We start from the raw sequence: 25,256 nt of genomic DNA, 5'->3' as shown, positions 1-25,256 counted from the left end.
TGGAAATATCACATTCTGAATTATGTTTACTATTAAACATTAACTTAGAAAATGATGTGTTCTGAGTACTTACAAATTGTTATTTGCCCTTAAATCAAGGAGAAACATGAAATTCAGGTATATGCAAGGATAAAAATGCTGTTTTGGGGGTAAAGGACACTTTTCTTGATTAAATACAGTCTTTCAAAATAGACCAAGCTTGAGTGGGCCACATGATCAATTACTTTTTTGGACATGAAAAATACGTTTAATCATTTGAGGTAAGAAAAAGGATGGGAAAGCACTGTAGGAGTTTATATGAATTATCTTTCGACAGTGAGGTAGATGAATTGTAAGATTTCAAAAGCATAAAGGTTGTGTGAGGTAAGTGTTCACTAGAATTTAATAGTTTGTTTTAATGAGGCAGAAGATGTAATTTAATAAGAATCGCTGTGAAAATGATTGTCGTGACTTCTGTCAGGCAGAGCTGTTTGTTTTCAAAAGCCAAAATCAGTCATTGAACGTAGGAAAACATCTCTCAGATGTGGCACTGTGGAGCCAAGACTCCCTGTAAAGACTTTACTCCTTTTTCTGAGATATCCAGAGTAGGTCTGTGTCAGAATAAGACTGGCTATATTAGATGCTTGGATTGATCTTGGATGGTTTTTTGGTTTTGGGGTTTTTTTTTGGTTGGTTGGTTGGTTTTGGGGTTTTTTTGTTTGTTTGTTTTTATTATTTATTTCTGTTCTTTAATCACAAGAGGCAAGAAAAGTTCTAAACAACTTTTTAACCTTGCACCCAGTTTTGTTGCTCTGTAAATTCATCCTGTATTGCAAAATGACAGAGTATTCTTTATATCTCATTTCACTTTAATTTTAACTTCTGCATTACTTGAAAAGTTTGGAAACTTCTCAAATTGAGGTAGGTTTAGGTGGGTTCACACTGAGATTCTTATGCTGTAACGTAGTAACTGATTGCCTAGGACAGTTTGGCTGTGCACTGGAGTACACTGTGAACAGATCCATCTGTGAGTTACTGTTGGACTAGATGATCTCCAGAGGTCCTTTCCAACCCTAACAATTTTGTATGTGTGTGATTCTCTGTAGGTAGTTTTTATACTGATAAGTAATACTGTAATTAATAATTATGGAAGTGTTTGCTGTTATACGGACTTAATTCTTTTGTTTGTTGAGCAGAGGCTTTAACAGAGAAAGGTGGAGGTGTTGTTGCAATAGAAAGTATCTGAGAAGTTTAAGAGAAGTTTTAAGCTTGTGAGCTGACATGCGTCCTAGATTGTATGATTGAAACACTCTTTAGGTGTTTTTATCTTTATGAAAACACGAATTATTGTATGTAGACTCATACTGCTAATAAAGCTGAATTAATATGGGTAGTGTATCTTAATTTTTCACAGCGTCATTGAATGTGAGCTCAGTGCAATCAGATTGACTCAGTATTCCAAATAAGGCTTAAACCACCAGTGTTTTTTAACAGCACTAGTCACTTTTTCACTAGTTAATCTATTTTCTTCCATGCACTTGTGTTTGATCTCTGGTTTGAAGTTTCAGATAATTTTCCCTTCTCTTGCACTGTTTCTCATAAAGCTTCTTTATGGAGGCTTATTCTTGTTTTGATATTGAGTGTCTTGAAAATTATTCTATTGTGTTAATCTGTGGTATTATAGTATAAGTAAGTATTGTTATATACAATACAGTGTACATAAGTATCCATAATGTAAGTAATATTTCTTACTGTTAAGATTTTAGTTTATTATGGATGAAGTCCACCCTCTTTGCATTTAAAGAAAGGAAAATGGATTATGGAGAATGGATGTATGATCAGTTCTGGAGTTTGGATGGGTGTAAGACTGTGAGGTCCATGCTGCCTAATGTGAGCACAGATGCGGTCTTTCCTACGTTGTTTAAATAACATGACATGGAGGCTTTTGAGATTTGACTGTTAGCAGGTAATCACAATAATGATTTCTTCTTCAGAGAGCAAACAGTACCCTGATGAATTTACTGACGCACTTGGGGCAGAAGGTGGATATGATCAGCTAGTTCAGTACTTGTGTGAAAAGCTAATTAAACTTCTTAATCCTACCTTTGAGGCATGTATTGGAAAAGCCCAAAATACCATGGGTTTTGAAGAGTGTTTTGCTTACCGTCTGTTACAGTTCTGTGCTGCAGTTTTTAAAATGGGAAACTAGTTTTTGCCAGGATAGATAATAATCTTTGCTATTTGATTAGAAGAATCAAACCCTTTGGCTCAGAGCTGCCTGGGTACCTTTTATTTGGGGCATAGCATGTTAGGTGTATCAAACTGGTATTTCTGTGAAGGGTTAGTACTTGAGAGGTTCAGACCATTCGTGCCTTGGATTTATTTATTTTTAGCCACTTGGCCATGAATATTTGTGGCCAGTTTCTTTTCATGACTTAGAGCCTCATAGGCTTCACATAGCTTTGCAGAGATCACAGCTGACAGCCTTCAGTCTTACTCCATGTCATGTGGATCACCACTGTACTTGATTTTCTTCCTTTTGCTGCTGTTCTGTCTTTGCTGATGTTATTTCTGTGTGCTTTGCAGTCTGGAACTGGGTTGGGTTTGGGTTTTGCCTTTTCTCTGTTGTTCCCCCCTCCACCACTCCTGCCATGCCTCTATGGAGAGAGTCCAGGTTTTCCTAGATTTTGTAGCTGGTCACCATGTCGTGCTTCTACCAGTTTCCTTGTCACTCTTCTCTGTGCTGCCTTGTTCAGTTATGTGATAGTGGCTTCAAATTTTTCATAAGGTCTTAAATTAAGAGACAAAAAAATAATTTTGAGCATAATTTACACTTTGTAGGTCTAAATCAGAACCACACTCTTCCAGGTGCTACTCACGTGTCAGTTAGCTGACACACTAACAAATACATTTCCAGGATGACAAGAATGAACTGACCTGTAACATGGTGGTGTGTAGATCCTAGACAGTATATCTGGCACAGTGTGCACTTACCCAGCTACTCAGATCCTTGATTTGTAGTGTAAACACCAGGCAGTGTTCATGCAACACTTAGTTTGTATAATTTGATAGGCTGTTTATTATAAGTAAACAGTCTTGCCTGCTGAAGTAATCAATGAAATAGTTATATGCACAGGAGAATTCATTATGTTCTTTGAAAACTAATTTCTGAATGAGAACGTTAATATGAAAAGCAGATGATGCCATAGTTGTGTCTGGCACCGCTAAGTGATGGTATCACTAGCTGTAGGTTGATGCTAATTGACTCTCAGCTGAATAGTCACCCAAGCCTTGGGTAGCTTAGGACAATAGTTTTCTTGATAGCTGTTTTGAATGACAAATGCACTTTTCTTTCTAAATGCCAGATCCTCCTTTCAGCTTTGTGTAATGATTTGTCTCCCAAACTACTGGGGAGAATGAAATAGTTCTGATTATGTGGACTTCCATTCTCTTCCTGTAGAGCAGCTGTATTTTCTGAACTGTCTTGTGAGTGTATGCTAGATCCTTTGTAAGACGTAGTTGTAGCTGCAATTCTACTGCAGTGCTGTATTTGTGTTTTAGCAATTACCTAGAAAATAATTTGGCTGATAACTAAACTTTTGAACCGTATCACTGTTAAAATCATGTTGTATACACATGTTGTGGTTTAAAACCAGTCAGGCAGCTCATTCACTCCCTCCCTCCCTTCTTTCTCTTCCCCTACTCCCGGAGGGACGGAGAGGAGAATCGAAAAGAATGCAACTCCCCCAGGTTGAAATAAGAACAGTTTAGTAACTAAGGCTGGACTACTGCTACCACCAATAATAACAATGATAAAGGAAATAACAAGGGAAGAGAATACAACACCTCAGCACCAGCTGACCGATAACTCGCCCCCCCCAGCCCAACCAAATACCAACTGATACCTCCTCCAACCCCGCAGTCTCCCAGCCCTTTCGGGTAACTCTCCGTTACATCCTGGGCATGACGTGCTGTGGTATGGAATAGCTCTTTGGTCAGTTTGGGTCAGGTGTCCTATCTCTTCTTCCTTCCAGCTTCCCCTCCTCCCTGGCAGAGCACGAGGCTCACAAAGTCCTTGGCCAGACTAAGACATCATTGTTATCAGTTCTGTTCCCAGGCCGAAAGTCAAAACACAGCACTGCACCAGCTACTAAGAAGGAGAAAAATGACTGCTACTGCTGAACCCAGGACAACACACAGCTGTCATTCAGTTGATTCATACATATTTCCCTCCCCCAAAAAATCATAGTAATGGATGTTGTGTCTCCTGACGAAGAGCATGGTAGATTCTGTTCTTACAGTTTTCTCTACAAAAGCCTAGTTGCTTTAACTTTTATCATGTCAAGACAGCAAGTGCGAAGATACGGCATATTTCTTTCCTGTTGTGAAAAGATGTTTTATTTTTTAATACTTATTTTTGTTAAAAATTGGTGATCCTTGCTGACATGAACGTGTGTTGAACATGTTGAATCCCCAGTAAGAAAGACCTGGCTTGTTTAGTTTTGGGAGAGAGTGTTTGCTGTTTCTTGCAAAATCAAAGTAATGCTTCAATTGAGATAATTACAGAAGTTTCATAATTGTCTGGGAAATAATTCTCCATTAACTACAGCTAGTCATAACCAGTGCTACCAGCAAGATTTTTCATAACATGGTCAGTTATTGATGCTATCTCTCTAGAGTACCATGCCTTTTGCCTTAATAAAAGAGGGGATGAGAGGATTTTTAAACCATTATAGAATATGTGGAACTATTAATAAAACACTCCTAGTTTTTAAACATCTGCTCTGTAAATGATCTGTAGCCTAGAAGTTTGTATATAAAGGAAACCAAGCAACTATTCTAAAAAGCTAACATTTGAGTACATGAGAAATAAAAGGGAAAGAAAGCTAGGTCATCTCCTCATCTTGGGGAACTTGGATGTGTGGAGGTGGTGAATAGTATGTGACAGCTGTATTGACCAGGTGTGCTAAAAACATGAGGACAGGAAAGTTTAGTATTTCAAATATGACTTAAATCTAAAATAATTTTATTCTAGCAAAAGCCCATGGCAGGGGGGGCTGGAACTTGACGATTTTTAAAATCCCTCTGAACCATAACCATTATTAAAGTCACAATATATGAGGAGGGAAGCCTGTTAAATTGTTTATTCTCCTGAGAATATACAAGAGAAAGATTCAAAAAAATTAGTTCAGGCAAGTAATACTAATTCTTTTCTGTTCTAAAGGTAAGAATTATAAATACTTTGGGGAGCTTTCAATAACATACCTCTGTAATCTATACATAGTGGTTTGTAAACCATAATTAAGATGCAAGCTAGAACACATGTTGGCTTCTGTGAATCTGGAGCAAACTTACTCACTATGACAGAGAGCAGATGGCTTGTGAAAATGTAGTTGTTGATGCAGTAAGAAGTGAGAGCCATGACTGGTGTTGCCTATAATCATTACCAATTAAAAGACTGTAATGCCTTCAAGAAGACATCACTATTCTCCCCTCCTGCTAAGTGTTTGATGAGATCCTAGATCAAGATGATACTTACGCTTAGAAGATGCGTGAATATCGATTGGGTATTAAATTTGTGCTTTTTATATTTGTATGTAGATAGATTTTTCTGGAGGGCAGGGATGAAACATTTGTATGTAAGTTAATGCTTTTTTGTAGACTCTGGACATACAAGACAAATGAAGAAAGGAAAAAGGCATTAAATGTGGTAAATGTGTGCTCTCTGAAAAGCTTCCCTCCCACCCCTCCAATAAAATCTAATTTTCTTTGAGGAGAACACTTTTTCGTAGATGAAAATGGTGAAGGTGCCTTGCCAGGCAGATGCAGTCTGCTTTGGAGGTGCCGCTTGACTACTGTGGTGGCAAGTACTTGACAGAACTGTGTGGAATACATAAGGGGATCAGGAACTGGATCATCTGAGGAAGTTGAGCTGTAAGCTAAGAACTGGTAAATTGTATGTTTCTGACTCTGCAGAAAGCTTAACAATACCAGAGAAGCTATTGTTAAGAGGCCAAAATGAAAGGGCAGCTTTAACTGTTTTAGTCATTAGTAGACAGGCTGGACGCACTAGTGCTTTTCATGATGGAAATAGGATGAGAATTACTCTCATACTGCCAGCTGGTTGGGGGAACACAAGCACTTGACAAGCATGGAGTAACAGAAAGGTGGATAAGCTGTGCCTTTTAGTATTCAACAGTGATTGCAGAGCACAATAAATAACTGGATCAGACTTTACCTGCAATATCTCTCCATTAACTTCAGTCAGTTAACTTCAGCAGGCTTACCCCAAGGATGAATTAGTGCCATAATGTTTAAATAGAACAAAACCGTGTAAGCTTTCTATCAACATGTCTTACATTTTTGTTGAACATTAAGGGCAACTCATTGAGGAAAGGAAAAATGGAAGGTAAAGAGTGTTCATTATTCTGTTCTGAGAAGTGCAGGCACAGGTCAAGGTCAGGCTGTTAGCTCCTGAAAAGTTGCATTCTGAATAACTTGGCATCTGCATCACAGCCCTTGATCTCATCACATAATTCAGTGTTTTCTCTGGGCTATTTTAGGAGGAAAACAATTAGAAAAGGTTGTGTTCTCATTCATATTCAAGCTGCTTGCTTTTGCTGGAGTAAATGAGATCTGTGGTTATTGAAACATCCATTTTGATTAAAATTTGAACTATCTTTTGCATCAGAGACAAAAATATATAATGCCCCATCTCTTGCCTTTAATTATCACAGCTCAGTGATTTAGATAGTACTTTGAAATGGCAAAATTTTGGCTGCCTGCCATGGTACACAGTAAGCGGGGAGAAGCTAGGAATCAGTAGCTAATGATAAAACATTAATTTTGTGGTGTTTCCACCCAAGTGAACTGAAATACATCTCTAAGTCAAGGTACAGCTATTTGCCTCTTTCATGTTTTAAAAGATATTTAAGACTTTTTCCATTTTGTTTTTGACACCTTCTCTTAAGAGTTGAAAAATGTAGTATTTTAGTGCTGACCAAAATACAGAATCATACAGAGTGAAGAGCCTGTCAGCAGAATACCCAAATGACTCGAGTGAGAAGATGCAAATTTGCGTCCTGTTGCTGAAGTTCCCAGTGGGCTGTAGGTCCTGAAAATCTTGGAAGTTTTTTTATCATACTATGTTCTTATTAATAGCTTAAAGCTGATATGAGGTGACATTCAGGGCACCACATTCCACTTGGTTTGTCTTCAGGTATAATTAGAATTTTTCAAGCTGTGTCGTTTAAATGGCAAATAGTATTTATATTAGCTATAATCCTCTACTTAGTCACAGCGTATTTTTTGTACTGCTAAGTAAACTGCATTAAAACAATGTAATGCAGCAGTTACTGCAAGAGAAAATAGAATAGAAGACAAACTTGTATTCAGAAGGTTGTTTCCTTGTTCTTCCTTTTATTTCTTTTCTGCTCCAAGTCAGGCTGTTTTTGTACTTTGTCACTGTCCCTTTTTGAGGACTGAGGAGTAGTAGCACATTTTTAAATAGGCCTTGTGTTGGAGATTAATCTGTTCCTGAGGAGAAGTATAATCTTGTGAATCTTTATGCTCTCATAAGGAACTAAAGGATGGACCTTTCCTTTCCAAGAAAGTGGTGAGGGCTTGGGGTTTGTTTGGGGTTTTTTTTACTTTTAAGATAAATGCATTTTTTCCTTTCTTAAAGGTTTTCCAAGGAATTTTCTAAATTGGTTACTTGTGCCATTTTGGTGGGAACTGAAAAATGAATAATATATACACTAATATATATACTACCTTTGAAGTGCTCCTTAATTGCTTTTCTGTCTCGCATCATAGAAAGTTGGAGCAGGGGGAAGAGCAATTGGACTTCTCCAATAAAGAGTAACTCAGGAATGCAGAGAGGCTGATAAAAGTTTCTTGTGTTTAAACAACTTAAAATGAGAAATCGCTTTTTAAAACTTCTTAAAACTTTTTAAAACTTCGTTTCCAGTGTTTCACTGCCCTTACAGTAAAGAATTTCTTCCTTCTATCTAACCCGAACTTCCGCTGTTTAAAGCCATTTCCACTTGTCCTACTGCTACAGCCCCTGATGAAGAGTCCCTCTTGGCATCCTTGTAGCCCCCCTTCCGTTTTTGCCCAAAGAAGTGATGAATGCTCCATTCCTGGCTATGCTCAAGGTCAGGCTGGACAGAGCCTTGGGTGACATGATCTAGTGATGTAATCCCCCATGGCAGGGGGATTGGAACTAGATGACCTTAAGGTCCTTTCCAACTCTAACCATTGTATGATTTCAAAATGGAAGAAGAATAATTAAAAAACTCAAACCCAACCAAACCAACAAGTAAACCAACCAAAACCCAAAACTGAACCCCCCAAAACCCTGACTTGTTTCCCTGGAAAACTAGCGTGTGGAGCTAGATGATATCCATGACAATATGGTACTTGCCCAAAGTTAATAGCAGCTCCCTTGAAATGTCAATTTTTTTCCTGTATTTTTGTAATGGTTTAAACTCAGTCAGCCATAAATCATGCAGTCACTCTCTCACTCCCCTTCTCCCCTGCTCCCGGAGGTATGGGGAGGAGAATCAAAAGAATGCAACTCCCACGGGTTGAGGTAAGAACAGTTCAGTAACTAAGGTATAACACAAATCACTACTGCTCCCACCAAAGGAAATAACAAGGGAAGAGAATACAATACCACCCGCTGACCAGTAATACCCAGCCCGACTGAGCAGTGAGTGATACCTCCTCCAACCCCGCAGTGCCCTAGCCCTTCCAGGTAACTCCCCCCCTGGTTTACATCCTGGGTATGATGTGCTATGGTATGGAATACCTCTTTGGTCAGTTTGGGTCAGGTGTCCTGTCTCTGCTTCCTTCCGGCTTCCCCTCCTCCCTGGCAGAGCATGAGGCTCAGAAAGTCCTTGGTCAGACTAAATATTTGAGCAGTAACTAAAAAAATCGGTGTTATCAGCGCTGTTCCCAGGCTGAAAGTCAGAACCACAGCACTGCACCAGCTACTAAGAAGGAGAAAAAATGACTGCTACTGCTGAACCCAGGACAATTTCTAATGTTTTGTCTTCTTTTTTTGTTTTGTTTTTTTTGGTTTTTTTTTTTCCTCTCTAATGTTATTTCTGGTCAAGTTGAAGCTGATGTTTGTTTTCATCCAGGCTGTAACTGAAAGATCACTATCAGCTTTGTCTATGGTCTCACTGACCTGCTCTGGTAATAAAACTGGAATACCTCCCAGTCTTAGGTATAGTATATTCAGGTTTTGAAATGTCTGTTAATGCAGCAGGAAAATCAGGTTTCTGCCTCAGTTTTCTCATAGTGCACAGAGTATTCACTATACTCCTCCATATGTATCATTAGTTTTTCTTTATTCTTTGTAACCATGGAACAGCTGAATTTGAAACTTCTAGGAATGTGGGTTAGGTCAAATTGAGTCCCACAAAATTGGTTAAAGATAGGAAAAAATTCTTGACTGGGGACTAAGAAGGGACGGAGAGTGTCTGCTCCTTGGACTTGGAAAAAGCAGCTATGTGTGAAACCAGTTCCTTGGAATTGTATTTTCTCTGTTAGAAGCAGTAGTATTTATTTTCAAATATGAGATGCTAGGCAGCTCACAAAATGAGCATTCACAAACCTGCAGGTGTTGCAGCTCCCTTTTTAAAGATTCTATAGAGCTGTCCTAAATAAAATTTTAAAATATTATGTAAATATTCTCTCTGTAGAATACAGTAGAATAAATGCTGAGTTATATCGGAATTAAATCTGAATTCAAATAAGTGCATAGCATTATCATTATTCATGTTTGAGTAGTGGATTTCTAAGCTTTAACTACCGCCTTGCTGTGACTATACTCACCAGAGCTAACCTTTCAGTCCGCAAGCATGAGCTTCTCATGTCTGCATCAATATTTGATGCAATTTTATTATAATTTCCACTCTTGTGCTTTGAAATGACTGGTTCAGCATGGTATACTGATGGCTAAATGGTCTCTACCAAAAACTGGAGTGTATCAATTTCTCTGTTTTGTATTTTAGTCACTTTATTTCAAAGTAAAAAATGCACTTACTCCAACACTGGGTTGAAAGGGTCAGCTTCAAAAGTAAGAAGCTTGAATGCCATGTGGTTAACTCTTTCTGCCATTTTTGCTACCTATTTATTTTAAAGCTCAGTTCCAAACATGGTCTACTGTATGTTGTAGTTTACGCATCGCAGTTATGATGGACTTAGTCAATTCTGTCATAATGTAAGAGAAACGTATTTTGCATGTGCAGGGTGAGTAGTTCTTTCTCTGAATTTTCCTGTCTGAGTGGATTTACTTGGGGGCTAGTAAAAGACAGGTTAATTCTGTACCCTCTGATTAAAGCAAGCATCTGGGATAGAATAGACGAAATGCCATTTGAGCTGGGAAGACCAGATACTTGAGTGCTCCCATTATTTCAGCTGATGGAGTGCCTCCATTATCTCGTCCTGCTGGGAGAGAAATGATTCCTGGGTGGGTACTTGTGTCTCTTATTTCAGCAAATTATAGAAAAATCTGTTACGGATGAGATCTGTATGTTTCAATAAAAGGTTTCTTTACTTTTATATTAAAATTGATTTTCGGTGAAGATCCTTCACTAGCTCCAGCTGATGCTTTGACGTGTTGTGTTCACGTTAACCCTCTCCCTTTGCAGCCTTTTCCCAGGATAGTAAAGGAAATAGTGTGTAAACTCCACTGAAATCCATCATGATCTATTTGTATTTTATGATAGTGTCTGTATTAATTTATTTTGAAGAACAGTGGGTCATAGATTTTTCTTCTTAAAAGATAACCCTGGAACTCGTAAGAGGATATTGCAGAATATACTGCCATTATTCCTGTGTTATTTAAACTGGCATGAGTGAATGGATGAAGTGTGACCAAGCAATATTATTTTAAGCTAAAGAATGTCATAGTTTCCACAGAGACAGCTAGGTCTAGTATAGCTATTGAGTTAAATACTTACAGGACTTCGCTTTTTCTTCCTCTAAATAAAATTTGATAACACTTCCTATTGGTTTTCTCTCTCCTGTCACTTCAAACTTCTCTGAAATTTGGTAACTTATTCTTCAGCAGTGCAAAGCATCCTTAGCCATTCCTGTTTGAGAAAGCAGATGTGCTGTGGTATGGTATACCCTTTTGGTTAGTTTGGGTTAGGTGTTTAGCAACAGCTAAAAACATTGCTGTTTTAGAACATTTGCATTGTTCTCAGACTGAAGCCAGAACACAGCACTGCACCACCTACTGAGAAGAAAATCAACTCTATCCGAGCCAAAGCCAGGATGGAGGGTGTCATGTGGGATTGCCCTACTTCCACAAGTGGTGTGGCTTTGAATGAATGGCATGGGCTTTTTAGCCAGCTAGTAATGAAGCCAGAGCTTTGTTCAGTCATGCTGACAATTTATGTAACTTCATGTTCAATGCCCATTTTTTTTCCTGATAGGAATTAAATTTATTATAGGTGCCAGGGATTGTAAGGGTAGAATTAAGCCTTTTTGTGCACCTAAAGCTAAATTCAGTGGGTTTGAGTATAGCCAAATGTAAATTTTAGGTGTTCACTTGAGGGAGTGCAGTTATGTTACCTTTATTTGCCATAAAGTATCTGGTGACAGCACATGTCTAGAAGTGTGATTCCTAAGAACTAAGGTTTGTTTTATTTTACTAAGTGACTCTTGTAAACGAGTCCAGAATCAAGGATCTCTTCTCTCTCATGAGAATGCTTGCATGGTTGGGCTACAGATTCATACTTCTTGCTTACATCCTTTCTGAACTGCATCTCAGTCCCTCTACCAGCTAGTTTCTTGGCCAAGAAGGTGCTATTATTATTACTCTGGATATGTCTCAAAATCACAGAAAGCTCTGGAAGTCTTCAGAAGGCTGCTTGAGAAAATGACATTGAATCCAATAATCACAAGCTGATACAGTTAAATGGAAGAACAAACAAAATAGGCCTGTAGACAAGGGCTTTGGATTTCAAGGGGGCAGATGCTGATTAAACTAAGTGTACTGGGTTAGTGTAAGGAGCTTATCTGAATAATTTGCATCTTGGTGTTTCTTCAGGTCGATGACATTAAAGGTATAAAACGCATGATGAGTGAAAGGTTGTAGAGAGAGACTTTGTACTTGACAAACTAATAAACACCTCAAGAAGGATATTGAGAAGGAGCAGAAGAATAGTGGAATAAAATTCACAAGTTAGATTATGGTAGATTCGCTGCCCAATTTTCTTTGGAAGGAAAGTGTTTTTCAAATGAGGGGAATGCAGAAGAGGCATAATCAGTCTGGGCTTCAGTAAGTAGTTGATGTTGAGTAGGACAGCATTGGTTTTGGAAGGCAGGATTTGATGGTGTGTGACTTGGGTGGGGAGGATGGTGAGATACAGCATTTAATGTGGAAGTGTTAGGATGGCAGTCATGCTTAGTGTAATTTTTTAAGATTAATTTTGGGACCGTGTCTTTCTGATGTTTCTGATGTGACACAAGGAAAATCAGTATGTTGAAATCTGACAATGAAAATTTGGAGCACAAATAGTACAGAAGATCATGGTATTGTATGGAAAAGATTGGATTAACACGAAGACTGAATTAATAGGATTAGAATTCATGGCATTATTATAAAAATATCCTGTACAATATGGTTAAAAGCAGTATTTTTAAATGCAAGCTTGAAGTCATGGAAATGACTGGACTAAAGGTGAGCATTGCAAGATTACTGTATTACGAATATGATGCAGTTGTGTTATTTGTATGGAAAATGGAGAGGCATTTGCAGTCAATTTAAGGAGGCTCTAGTGTAAGTTTGTAAATCCCTGAAATATTATTGCAATTCTACTCATGCATACTTAAGAAGAATGAATCAAAACTAAAGCCGATGCACATTAAAGTGAATTGCAGGATCATTCACTTTGGAAAGGACCTTGGGAAATTTCCTAGTCCAGTGGCCTGCTGGAAGCAGGGTCACTACTCAACTAGGGCTATGGAGATGCTCTGAGGGCTGGAGCACCTCTCTCATGAAGACCATCTGGAGTTTGGCTTGTTCAGCCTGGAGAAGAGAAGGCTCAGGGGAGATCTTAAAAAAGCTTTCCAATCCCTAAAGAGGACCTACAAGAAATCTGGAGGGGGACTTTTTACAAGGGCATGGAGTGGCAGGACAAGGAGGAATGGCTTTAAACTGACAGAGGATAGATTTAGATTAGCTATGAGGGTAGTGAGACACTGGCACAGGTTGCCCAGACAAATTGTGGCTGCCCAATCCCTGGCAGTGGTCAAGGACAGGTTGGATGGGGCTTGGAGCAACCTGATCTAGTGTGAAGTGTCCCTGCCCACCTGCAGGTGGTTGGAACAAGATGATCTTTAAGGTTCCTTTCAACCCAACCATTCTGTGAATTCAAACTTTCAGTTGGGTCTTAAAAACACACAAGGACTGAGCTTCGAAAGCATCTCTGGGTGACCTCTTCCACTGCTTTGATGTCACTGGGGGTGAAAGTTTTCTTCCTTACCACAGTTCAAAGTATCTTGTTTCTGTTTATGACTTGTGTCTCTTGTTCTTCTGTCTTGAATCTCAGTAAAGAGGTCATTATCTTGCTATTTCAGGCAAAGGAAGGCTGCTAGTAGATGCCCACCAGGCTTCTAGGCTATACAAGTCCAATTTCCTTAACCTCTGTTGATGTGCTTCAGAGCTTTGAAGACAGTGATTACACCAAGGGGCAGCCTGTTAATGAGGAAAACCTTTGCTTGTGTATTTTAGCAAAGTGTGTTCTTGTCTGGAGATCTTGAAGAAACCCATCAAAACCCCAAGGGGGGAAAAAGCCTATTACAACTAGAGCCTATTACAACTAGAGTAGATCTGGCATCAGGGAAGGTAACCTGTCCAGTAATGAACTTACGCTGGGAATTAGAAGAAAGCTCCACTCAATGGGACAGTCTTCCAGGGGGTGTCAGAAGCAAAGTTATTGTATTCTGGTGGATACATTTCCAGAATGGATTACATGGGTTTATGTATCTACTTTAGCAGTGAACTGGACTCTAGAACCTGCAGGTCCCTGCTGTATTGCCTGTGTAATGTTTCACTTATGTTATTCAGACTTGGTTCAACCACCTATGTGAATTTGGGTGGAACTGAGTTGGTAAAATGTACTGCATGGTGCTGTGAGGTTCTCTTTGGCCTGGAATAGTTAGAAAGCTTTGATGCATCTTTGGAGAACAAACTTAAGTCTCACACTTAAGAACTTGAACTAAATGTACTGCATCTTGAGAAGTGAAACTTTAGTCTGTGTTTCTGAATGCTCTTATCACTTTCCCTTCTGGTCCATTGTTAATTTTTAATTCAATATCACACCTGTTAAGAAAAGGGATGGGAGTGGAAATAGGCTTGTATACACGTTTTAATCTTAAACAGCTGAAGAAAAGCAGTTAGTTTAAACTTGGGGTAGATTAACGTAATGATATGACACTTGTCCTCTGTATTTTAATTGTAGGATAGAAGCTGCTACTGGAATATAAAATTGATAACAAATTAACTTGTTCAGCTGAATAGATGGGAAATCACCTAAACATCAGGAAACATCATGTAGGTTGTAAATGTCTCCTTTCTCGCATTTTTAAGTGACTTCTCACTTATTTAACTTCAGCTGTGAAATTAGAAGCACTGTGCCACCAAGACAGTTTGTAGTTACACCTTAAAGAATGAACAAACTCTGTTGCGGATACCTGTAGCAAAACACACTTTATTCTACATCTGCATATACATCATCCAGATTTCTGTTCCAAAAGTTGTGGTCACAGTTGTTACAGCAATCTTTGCATAGGTATATATTTTTAAGTTATGTAGGGTTTTTGTTTTACACTGTTTAATTACACTGACATTCTTTATTGTGTATGCAGTGCACTGATGGGGTAGTTAGTGGAGCTGTAATGACGAGATTGGTGTTGGTTTGGGGGGCAAGGGGGAGGTTTGCATGCTTGAGAGCACAAACAGAGCATGCTATTACGCAACTGTGTAAGAGTTGATGTGGTCCACACACTGTGTTCAGTCCTGCTGCTGATGCTGGGTCTGTTCATCACCGCTTTCATCAGTAACCTTGCAGTTGCTGTGATAATGCACAAACGTGAGGATGTATTTATTCCTTATCAGTTTGCTGTAGCAAAAGGCTGGAATTCCCTTTGTAGTCTGGAAAAAAAAAATCGGGATGGTCATTGTTATGACCCCTGTGGAAGAACAAACTTGTCAGGGCCATGGGAATCACACTAGTGTCACAGCACCAAGGCTCTTCTGACAAGCATGGATGGAGCGGCTTTAGGCATACAGGGGAAACAGATATGACTGCCTTGCTAACTTTTAACATAAGAAATAGGATACAGGGTAGCTAAGACTACTAGGAATCCTTTCATAACTTGAAAAAATAAAATTTGCTGCTTTTGTGTCAAAACTTCCCTACCTAAATAATTTTTGGGGATTTTTCCTGCACTTTTCCTTGAGTAAAATTGTATGCACATATGCTCCCCCCCGCCTCCTTTCCTTTTAGATATGATCTTTCATCAGAGGCATTTTGCCAGAAAGGTTTGTTTCAGATCCCCTGTAGTCTGTTTGAAGTGGTGTTCTCAGGCTTGCAGAATAAGTAGTACAGCAGTTGCAATCCATTAAATTTCCCAGTGCTCTTGAGGGAATGAGATTAGACCCTAAATTTAAAGGCAAATTTTAAGATTCTTTGCTTCAAACCCTTTGAGGTAGTGCAATGTGCAGCTCAAGACTAAGATTCATTCAAGCCAAAATTAAGAAATATAAAGAGATATACATCTTTTATATATGTATGCACATATATATGTGTGCATATATATAGACAAACATGCAAATGAAATGTCGGTGGCATGCTGTACTATAAATAAGAAGATACTTTAACCTTTCATTAGAGCAGCTGTTTCCTTGCACTTGAAGCAACATCTGCTTGACTGATTTAAGGATTTATTTTGAACTTCTGCTTGTATTTGGTGATTCAGTTTATTATTTTTAAAATTAAAATATTCCTCCTGAATTTTACACATACTTTCTCATATACCCATAAAATTATCTGTTTATCTTGATGTGCCTTTTATATAGCATAATAGGACTATAAGAAATGCTCCTTGGCAACAAAAAAACAGAACTATGAAGTTATCTGTCTTGGGGAGTTGGAAAGGGGGAAGAAGGAATTGACACTTTTAACTTTTGATTTTTTCTTGTTGCTTATACTGTACATTAACTGCAGACGTATAATTTAATCAGATTTTACAGGAAGCTGAGTTAGTTTTGATTATTTCTCTGTGATATTCTTCTTCCTGTTTCACTGGTAATCTCAAAACTCAGTAGTGAGGATAAAAAGAAATGTGTCCCCTTAATATTATGCTATCTGAAGAATGACTTCAGTTCTGTATTAATGCTGTGCCATAATCATATTTTAAGTGCCGAGCTAATCTTCTCGGGTTTTTTTTAATCATCTCCTTGTAAGATCCAGATCAGACAGTACTAGGGAGCTGATGGTTTGGTGTTCTGTCTGTTGCCTAGGAAAGTGTTACGATTTTCAAAAGAGATAATGCCAACCATGGATAAGCTACACACAGATGAAGGATAAAAAATCCTTAGGTAGCCTGCATAAAATCAGAGTTAGGGTGACTACTTGGCCAGAGGGAGAAAGGTGAAGGGGCCAGTTAGAGTAGAGGAAGTGGGTGCAGGGGGATTGGAGTGAGAGGCAGGTTGGCTTCTGGTGATGAAGCTTCTCACTGCTACTGCCTACAGCAGGCACTGCTGCTGAATATTTGGGGTTGTTTGGTTTGTTTGTTTCTTGAACAGACAGCCCATTCCCAAGTACAATAACAGTTTGTGGTGCATTCTGAACCTCTTCAATTTTTGGCACTGTGCTGGTTTTGTAATGAGATGCATTAATGCTTAAAGGGTAATTAAAGATAACGAGGTATAGAGAAAGTGGAATGCAGTGCAGCCTCTGAAAGGCAGAGCTTGGCAAGCTGACTTTTGACAAAAAATCCCTTATTTTCTACGTAGACATTTTTGTAGTTTCATCTGAATATGTACACAGCAAGTGATGTGGTGCTGTATTGCAAACTGCTGGCTAAATAGGAGAAATTACAATCTAGTAGAGAAATTGTTTGGAAGGGCCTAAGATAAAGGACCTAGCTTCAGGGAGGGAAACAAGCTCAGAGCTTCTTAGTGGAATCGTTATGGATCGGTTGTCAGATCAGTCTTGCATTTCCTGATTCATCTAATGACAAAGGTATATATGTAAAGGGAACTCACTGCTAGAATTTGATGACATGAAGATGAAAAAGTACTCAACATAAAAAAAGTGTTACATTGAAATTCTTGGGGATTTCATAGGGCATTGGCCCAGACATGGAGTGACCTGAAACATCTTTGTGGTACAGAATACTTCTTTCCACCTCACCTCTTTTCCCTGGGAGGGATGGAACAATAGAAGTGGTACGAAATTTGCAGCCTTGTGCTTCAGGGCATTACAGCCAAAATGTTGGTTAGAAGAATGCAGGCTGAATTATTGAAAGGCTCAAAGTAGAGAAGGGTACGAAGTAACCGAGCAAAAAGCATGGGGCATTTATGAAAGTATATGTGCTCTTGGGACATAGACACAGGAGGTATTTCCAGTAGACAGAGGAAATTACTGGTGATGTTATACAACCATCTGGTGTCACACAGAATTGCAAAATCAACTAAACCGTGTCAGAAATAGTAATCTGGTTTGAGGAGAAAAGAGAAGAAAATGAAGTATGCAGAGACAGGCTCCTGGGATGAATGGGGAAATGGGTATCGCACTGAAGAAAGATTAAAGAGCTTGTCTGGGGCAGTCCAGTTACAGAAACCATGTATGTAAGTGCTGTCCATACATGTACAAGTGGAGACAACTAAAAGCAGGGGGAACTACTTAAACTGAAAGACAGTGTAAGCAAAACAATAGGTAGACATGGTCTGGCCATTGCTGAACTTAGGCATAACATTTTGAAGTTGTAATTCAATTACAGTAGCCAGGTTTTTTGAGTAAACAGGAATAGTGGAACTTGGTTTGCTTTTTCTGCTAAATCTTGTTGAGATTTGAAAATAATTCTTTAATCATTCTGAAAATATCAGAGAACACAGAACTTTCATGCTTGTAGCCAAGTGTGTTCTGAATTTTATGAATAATTGTCTAAACAGCATTCCTGCAGCTTCTCCCCTTTAAGTTGTTTTATGATTTCATGGTATGCAGTGATTTGGACTTGATCCTAAAGGTATTTTCCAACCTAGCTGATTCTATGATTCTGTGCAATACAATATTGTGGTGCTGTGGTGCTACCTCTTGGGTTTTGAAGGACTTTGATGGGGAACAGCGAGGGGAACCTGGCCCTTTTACATTAACTGTTTGAATCTTTGCTACGCTTTGAAATAGAGACTGAATTGCTTTTTGGAGGGGTCATTTTATTCATTGACCTTAAAGTGTGCAGGATGATAGAGACTGTGATGTGGATACCTACCTCCATTAGGTGCTTAAAGAAAGATGGGTAGGATGAATCCCTGCTAAAGCATTCAAGAGAGAATAAACAATCTTTCTGGAGAGCTTTTGAAATAAGTAGTGGCAGGTAACCGAGGCAGGGCTGTCGTGTTCACTGGACATAATTTGCTGAGATTCTTGAAGAAGTCTTGAAAATTTGGGCATCAGTGTAAATCTTTCTTTTTGTATTTGATCTAGAAAAAGAAACAGTTTACTGAATTCCAACAAGGAAAGTTTTGTTGCAACTTCAGATGAGAGCCACAGTTTGTGAGAGTGATTTGGAAGAAAGTATCCAAGCAGTTAGGATACTGAAGTCTTCCTAATAATTGATGCCATTTAGGCTTGTAGGCCAAGCCACAGAAGCAGCTAGACTTCTATTTGCCATGGGCATTGGTAAGTGCTAATTACCCAAACACATTTTGTGACCTTGCTAGCAGTTGCTTGAGGAGCCAGAGTTTAATCTCTTTTGCATTGTGAGTCACTATTGTCATAGTGAGCTCTTTGTACAGGTTATTTTAATGCTATATGGAAAAGGCATTATACTCAGTAACTTGCTAATAAAAGAGGAAAATTATAGCTAATGCTTACGGTTAGATAAAGGAAATCAATGATAGAAAAACTGTGATATGGTGTTACTACTGTATTGCCTGTGGATGTCAAATAATTTGCTTGGAGTGAAAGGCAGTGGTGGAACAAAGTTTTGGGTTCAGAAGACTGGCAGAGGGGTTCAAGATCTGTGGCAGCTGGGAGCAAGGAAGGATGCTGTCTGACTTCCTGGTGTTTTGTAGGCAATGCAGTGGGTGAGATCAGGGCTGACAAGTATCATGCTGGAGGGAGGGTGCTAGGGCTTTTACTGGGGCTCACAGCCTACGCGGATGCAGGTTTTGATATTTTCAGTGCTCTCTGTTTGGGTTATTTCAGGTTTATATTTTCTCCCTTCATTCAAGAAGATATGTTGTCACTGTGTCTTGGCTGGAATTCTTTTACACTCTGCTGAATGCTTGTTTTAATGGCACAGCTGATTCAGTCCCTACCTATCAGAATATTCTGTCATTTATCATCAAAAATGCCAGCTGTTAGAATTTAATCTTTCTAGATTATGTGTAAGCAACATTTTATTGACCTCTTTTGACGCTATTTTCAACACAATAGTAAACTGTTTTCTTGAATCGCTTTGGATCAATCTGACTCTAAAACCAGTGGCACCTCTTTGTAACTTTAACTACTTTGTCTTCCCTGCGGGCTTCCCTAATAGTGCGTTTTTATTTATTCTTTTTACAGATAAATTTGCGCCTCATCTTGGTAAGTGGGAAAACAAAAGAGTTCCTATTTTCACCAAATGACTCTGCTGCTGATATTGCAAAACATGTGTATGACAACTGGCCAATGGGTGAGTAGCTCTGTGGCTTTGGCTTTTTAACTTGTGAGCTAGAAGTTTCCATGTGTTGTCAGATCGAAGTGCCAGTAAACTGATCTCTGTTCACAACATTCAAATTAAGTATGTTTATTGTGTAGCAGAGCACAGATTTCTATAGAAAGATAACTGTTCTTCATTTTCCCTGATTCTTCAGTTGGGGAAACTGGACGCTTTCCCACTTGATTTCTAAAATCTTCTTCCCCAAACTGCAGTACTTCTTTCCCTCTGTCTTCAGACACTTTTCTTGCTTAATCTTGTTAGAGGATCTAGTAAGTGTGAGTAAATGTTGGAGATATAAAACCTCTTATTTGAGGACAGCTAATGTAAAACATGGCATGTCACAGGAGCACATTAGTGAAATTGAGACTGAATTACTTCTTCTTTACTGCCTTATCTTAGAAAAGATCTGTAATAACAGTATTCTTCCAGAGGAAAAAAACAGCAAACCAAAAACCAAAAACAAATCCAAAAGAACATTTTAAGAGACGTTAAAAGACTGAGGGAAACTGAGGTTGTCTGTCTGAATATATTTGGTATTAAGAAGGAATACTGGCTTCAGAAAATGGAATGGAAAACTTAAGATGTGTATTCACATATGTGAATCGTTCCATTAAAAACAGAGTGCTTCTGTTCTCCCCGACTATGATTTCATGGGAAAATAGCCAAAACACAGACATAGCATTACATATGATGAAAGAAAATGCTTCTTTTGGTAAAGGGCTTCATCTGGGTTACTGGTTTATGTTAAAAAAGACTACTGTTTACACAAACTAGTAAACAAACTAAAACATTGCAATATCTGTTTCTGTGGTGCCTTTGTCAAAGACGCATGGTGGATGATAATTCCTGCCAAAAAGTTAGTGCTGATTATCCATATTTTAGGCCTTAAATTGCTCTTTGGGGTCAGGAAGAACAGGGTTACGGTGGACTTGTTTGCTGTTTGTTTTGATAGCATTATGTATTTAATAAAATATGGAATGAAGGGGAAAGTATTCCCTGAAGTAATCCTCTGAAGTATTAGATATACATGTAAAACACTTCTACACTAAGAAATCTGGTTGATGTATCATAAAATCATAGAATGGTTTGGGTTGAAAGGGACCTTAAAGCTTATCTAGTTCCAGCCCCCTGGCAGGGACACCTTCCACTAGACCAGGTTGCTCAAAGACCCATCCAACCTGGCCTTGAAATGCACATCCTTGAAATGAACACAGTGTAGCATCTTTGTAGCTACTGAACATATTTTAATGTGTGCCTACAGCATAGTTGTCACTATCAAGTGCTCTCTGTGTACTTTCATCTGAATTAGTAAAGCAGAACTGTTGTTATTCTTACTCAAGTTTATTCCTGAACACGTGGGCTCGTGTTCCTAGTCTTGTGCAGAGCTTGATGGTTGCAGATTTTGAGTTAAGAAAAAACCCAGACTTTAAAGTCTCTTTTTAAGAAAAAGAAAAGTAGAACCGGACACGGAAGCCTCAGTTCAAATTGCTGCTGCCCTGAGGGAGTTCTCTAAATCTTGGTGAATATTTAATTGCCTGTGTAAAGAAGAATAATGTCTATTTAAAAGACTGAGGAAAAAATCTACTTCAAAATAGTGACTAGGTTTTTACAAACATCAGCTCAGTAGCTGTTTTCAGGCTAAGAGTGCTCTTTGCTACAGGCCTGAGAAATCTTGGTGAGGACCAAATTTTCTTTGACATAGAGATGATATGATTGTTTTTAGCACCATTTGACTTCTCATGATCTTGTGGGGGAAAGAGATAATGAAATATTCTCAGTTACATGCTGGCAAGATTAAGGCAAACTTCTCTTTGGCAATACATTTGTTAGTTAAGAATCTCTTGACTTCTAGTGGAAAATACCAGATTTATATTAATGTGTATCATCTAAGTAGATTACCTGTTCTCTTCCTGCCCTCCCCATTTTCTTCTAAATAATATTAACATTTTAATTGCACAGTGATTATCTGCTGAAGTTAAAAAGAAGTCCTAGGTAAATAACTTTCCCGTGGTTCATTTAGTCATCAATAGAAATGGAAACCTGAAATCATGTCAGGAAGAAGTGTTTCAAACTGCCAGCCAAGGAGCAAAAATTAAAAGGATGGGTAAATTGGCAGTGAACCAGTGAGCAAATACCTGTGCCAAAATGTAGTCTGTCTTCTGTTGGTTGCTGGTTTATGTCATTATGGCATGACAAGCTGGCAGAACTTATCTTTACAGCCGTGGTGTGGCAGAGTTCAGGCTAAATAAGTAAAAATAAATAAATAAATGATTTTTTTTGTATCTTCCAAAAAGTCATTCACCCCAGTAGTGTGATAATTCAGCTCCTTAACTAGCCCACTTGACAGCATAGCAAAAAGGGCATGCGCTTGAATTGCAAGACAGTTGAATCAGACCCTGAGTGGAAATACTTGAAATTCAAATAGCTTTGGTTGCCTAATTTGATCTAATCTTATAAACCAGGCACATGGCAGCACTCCGGGATGCTGCAGCCACTGCTGTTTATACCAGCCTTGCTGCCACCATGTTCTGGGACTGCAGTGGCTCCTGCTGTCCATCTGCCTGCTTGCTTTTTCACACCAGGTGCCTCTCTATATACTCCCTGCAGCCATGGTTTTTGTTTTAAATGCTTCCCCTTTTCCCCTTTTCAATTCTTCTCATTTTGTGGCGCCCGTTGCTGCTGCCTGTATGTGAATTGTATGTTCTCAGTGAGCAGGTTGGTTTCTGTTGCTTGTCATGATCCCGTGCTGAATATTCATTTTGGCATATAAACACTACAATAGCAGAGAGAGAGAACATTTGTGAACAGCTCTTGCCAGAGATCTGGTCAGCTAAGAAACAGAAGACACTGTATTCCCAGAGAACCCATTTAAATTCAGTGTTTCAAGGTTTTATGATGTTTGTTCTGAAAGCCAAGTGCGTATTTATTTGTTGTTCACATTGTGACAGGGAACATTGAAAGATTAGGAAAAGATCATTTAAGCTTGTGAATTATTTATGGTGGCTTAAGCGTTATAGGAAATGCGTTACAGGAAAATGCATGCTTGCTTTCCCAAGTCACTGTTTGCCACAGAAAAACACCCACAGATTATCCTTTGAGAAGTTCCTCACAGTGTGTCAGTCGGCATCAGCTCTGAGAGAAGCCTCTGTTCAGGCTCTCTGCAGTGACTGCTGGGGGATGCTCAGGTCACTGCCCCCTCTGGACATTTAACTGGTTGGAACTGCCCATTGTGGAATGCTGCTGAGCAGCCTGCTGAGCCAATTCAGGGCTGTCATCTCAGAATCCCATTTCAAATGACCCATCACATGTGCTTTCAATCTTTGTGGCTGCACAGCAGCTCCAGCTAGTTGGCTAGTGAGGAGGTGATGGCTTCTGAATGGGAAGAAATTAAAGGCAGTTTTATCCAAGTGGATATTAAACCTCAGGAAGCAACTTGCATTTATGAACTTTTTAGTGTAGGACTTGTGCATGTGCTAAGTATCTCATGCAATCTGTAGAGTTAGTAATATTTATACTTGTAGGCATAAAATCATGTGTTTCAAATCCCAATGTCGATTAATGGATTTCAGGAGTGCCTAGCCTTGAATTATCTTTCTGTATCTTCAGTCTGTGCTCTCTCTTCATTGTTTCCTGCAGGAGTCCTATTCTTAGTTTTCTTCTTTGGTAAAGGTGAGAGAAATAACAAAAGGTGTTTTTATTACAACGTAACTGTGAAAATTCTCTCTCTCCTTTTCAGATTGGGAAGAAGAACAAGTCAGCAGTCCAAATATCTTGCGGCTTATTTATCAAGGGAGGTTTCTTCATGGCAATGTGACATTAGGAGGTATGAAAATCATTTTCATTATGCATGTTACAGCCAGGCAAAGGTGATATTTATTTATAGTGCAGTAAATGCCACTTTATTATTCAAGATCACAGTATGGCTTGCTATACAGTATTTTTTCCTCTGCACAGAGTAACGTGTATTTTATTGTGTATTTTTCCATCTTGTTACTGCTAGTTGTTAAACTTTGGGGGGTACCACCTGCTAAGTCAAATTTCCTCTTGCATAAAGAAACAGTAATGCTGCTTTTGTTTCTTCTTTCTAAAATGGAATATTTTGTTCCGCCTCTCTTACACTACGCCTGTCGTGTAATGTCTGAAGTATCTTAAGATGTTTGATAAACACTATGATAATTGGTTAAACAATACTTTAAATCTTAGTGCAGTGAAGGAAGACACTGTATGAATGAGAATGAGGGGAAGCATCCTTGCTGTCCAGGGCTCTCTCAGGGATACAATTGCATAGTTATGTGAAAACAGAAGTAAATGGCTCCACTTCGTATGCTAAGGAAATGCAATTCAACTATGCCCCCTTGTGGCAAGCTTTCCCCGTAATTACGTATAGTTGATGGGTATCTTTGATGGAGATATGACATAAAGTTATAACAATAATCTTTCTTTTTGCAGAGAAAAGTTGCCAGTGTGAATATCGACTATGTCAATGACTAACCAAAATGAGATTCTCTTCTTTGTGCCAGTTTAGAAATAATGTTCAGGTTTTTCATGCATTTGGTACTTGAGTGCAATACAGAGAGGAGAAAAGAATACAAAATGAAATTTCACCACTTCTGAAGTTAAGATGAACTTGAAAAGAGTATTTCTGAACTGCTTATGGTGATCTTTCCATGAAGTGACTGGAATGATATAGTCATTGATTCGCTTTCTGCTGTTACTGATGCTGGCTAGTGATGGACGTTTAGAATAGATTTACACTCCATATAAATCAATTTTTAACGCTGCTATATATACAGACAAGATCAATGTCAACTCAACTGTGAGAACTCTGAAATTTTTATTCACTCTTTAATTTGTATGTTTACCACGTGCCAGCTAGTAGCATTTTGAGTAGGGTTGAAAGACAAATGTGTTAAGTTTTGGATCAACTCTGCCATTAGAGTTGCTCTTCTTACCCTACCTTTTCCAGGCAAGGAGATAGCTAAATGGGATTTTCTTTGCCATTCATCTCTCTCTAGGTGTTGCTCTTGACCACCAGTGCTTGTTCCCTTTGGTGACATTTGTCTAAATCTGAAAGAACTTTGATCATTTATTTAATATATTTAATACATTGTTTAATGAGTTAAGCTGAAAAATAACAGCTGCGTGCTGTTGACTCTTGAGTTAACCTAGGTCTATGAATTCTGAACACTTGGGTTCAGGGCATTTTAGTTCATTACTAATCATTCATGCATGCAGTTTAATCACTATGGTTTTACCCTAAGGACCTTACATGTATATTAGTGTTCTTCAAAGATTTTTTTTTTGTTGCTATTTTGTTCTAAGTT

At 38.6% G+C, this 25,256-nt stretch overlaps 1 protein-coding gene across 1 annotated transcript in view; it reads left to right on the top strand.

Annotated features, from left to right (window-relative positions):
- Positions 1 to 25,256, top strand: part of UBL3 (ubiquitin like 3) — a 61,425-nt gene that overhangs the window by 32,041 nt on the left and 4,128 nt on the right. Inside the window, exons 2-3 of the mRNA XM_061374490.1 lie at positions 19,797 to 19,905; positions 23,669 to 23,755. Of these exons, the coding sequence (XP_061230474.1) occupies positions 19,797 to 19,905; positions 23,669 to 23,755 (196 nt within the window). The remainder of the gene's footprint in view (positions 1 to 19,796; positions 19,906 to 23,668; positions 23,756 to 25,256) is intronic.

Source organism: Neopsephotus bourkii, unplaced genomic scaffold (assembly GCF_033783945.1).
Source record: "Neopsephotus bourkii isolate Nb327-2 ecotype Australia unplaced genomic scaffold, CSIRO-AGI_Nbou_v1 NB_1638, whole genome shotgun sequence".
In the NCBI taxonomy this organism is placed as follows: Eukaryota; Metazoa; Chordata; class Aves; order Psittaciformes; family Psittacidae; genus Neopsephotus; species Neopsephotus bourkii.
The sequence above is the reverse complement of the archived record's forward strand: the minus strand, read 5'-3'. Positions and strand labels throughout refer to the sequence as shown.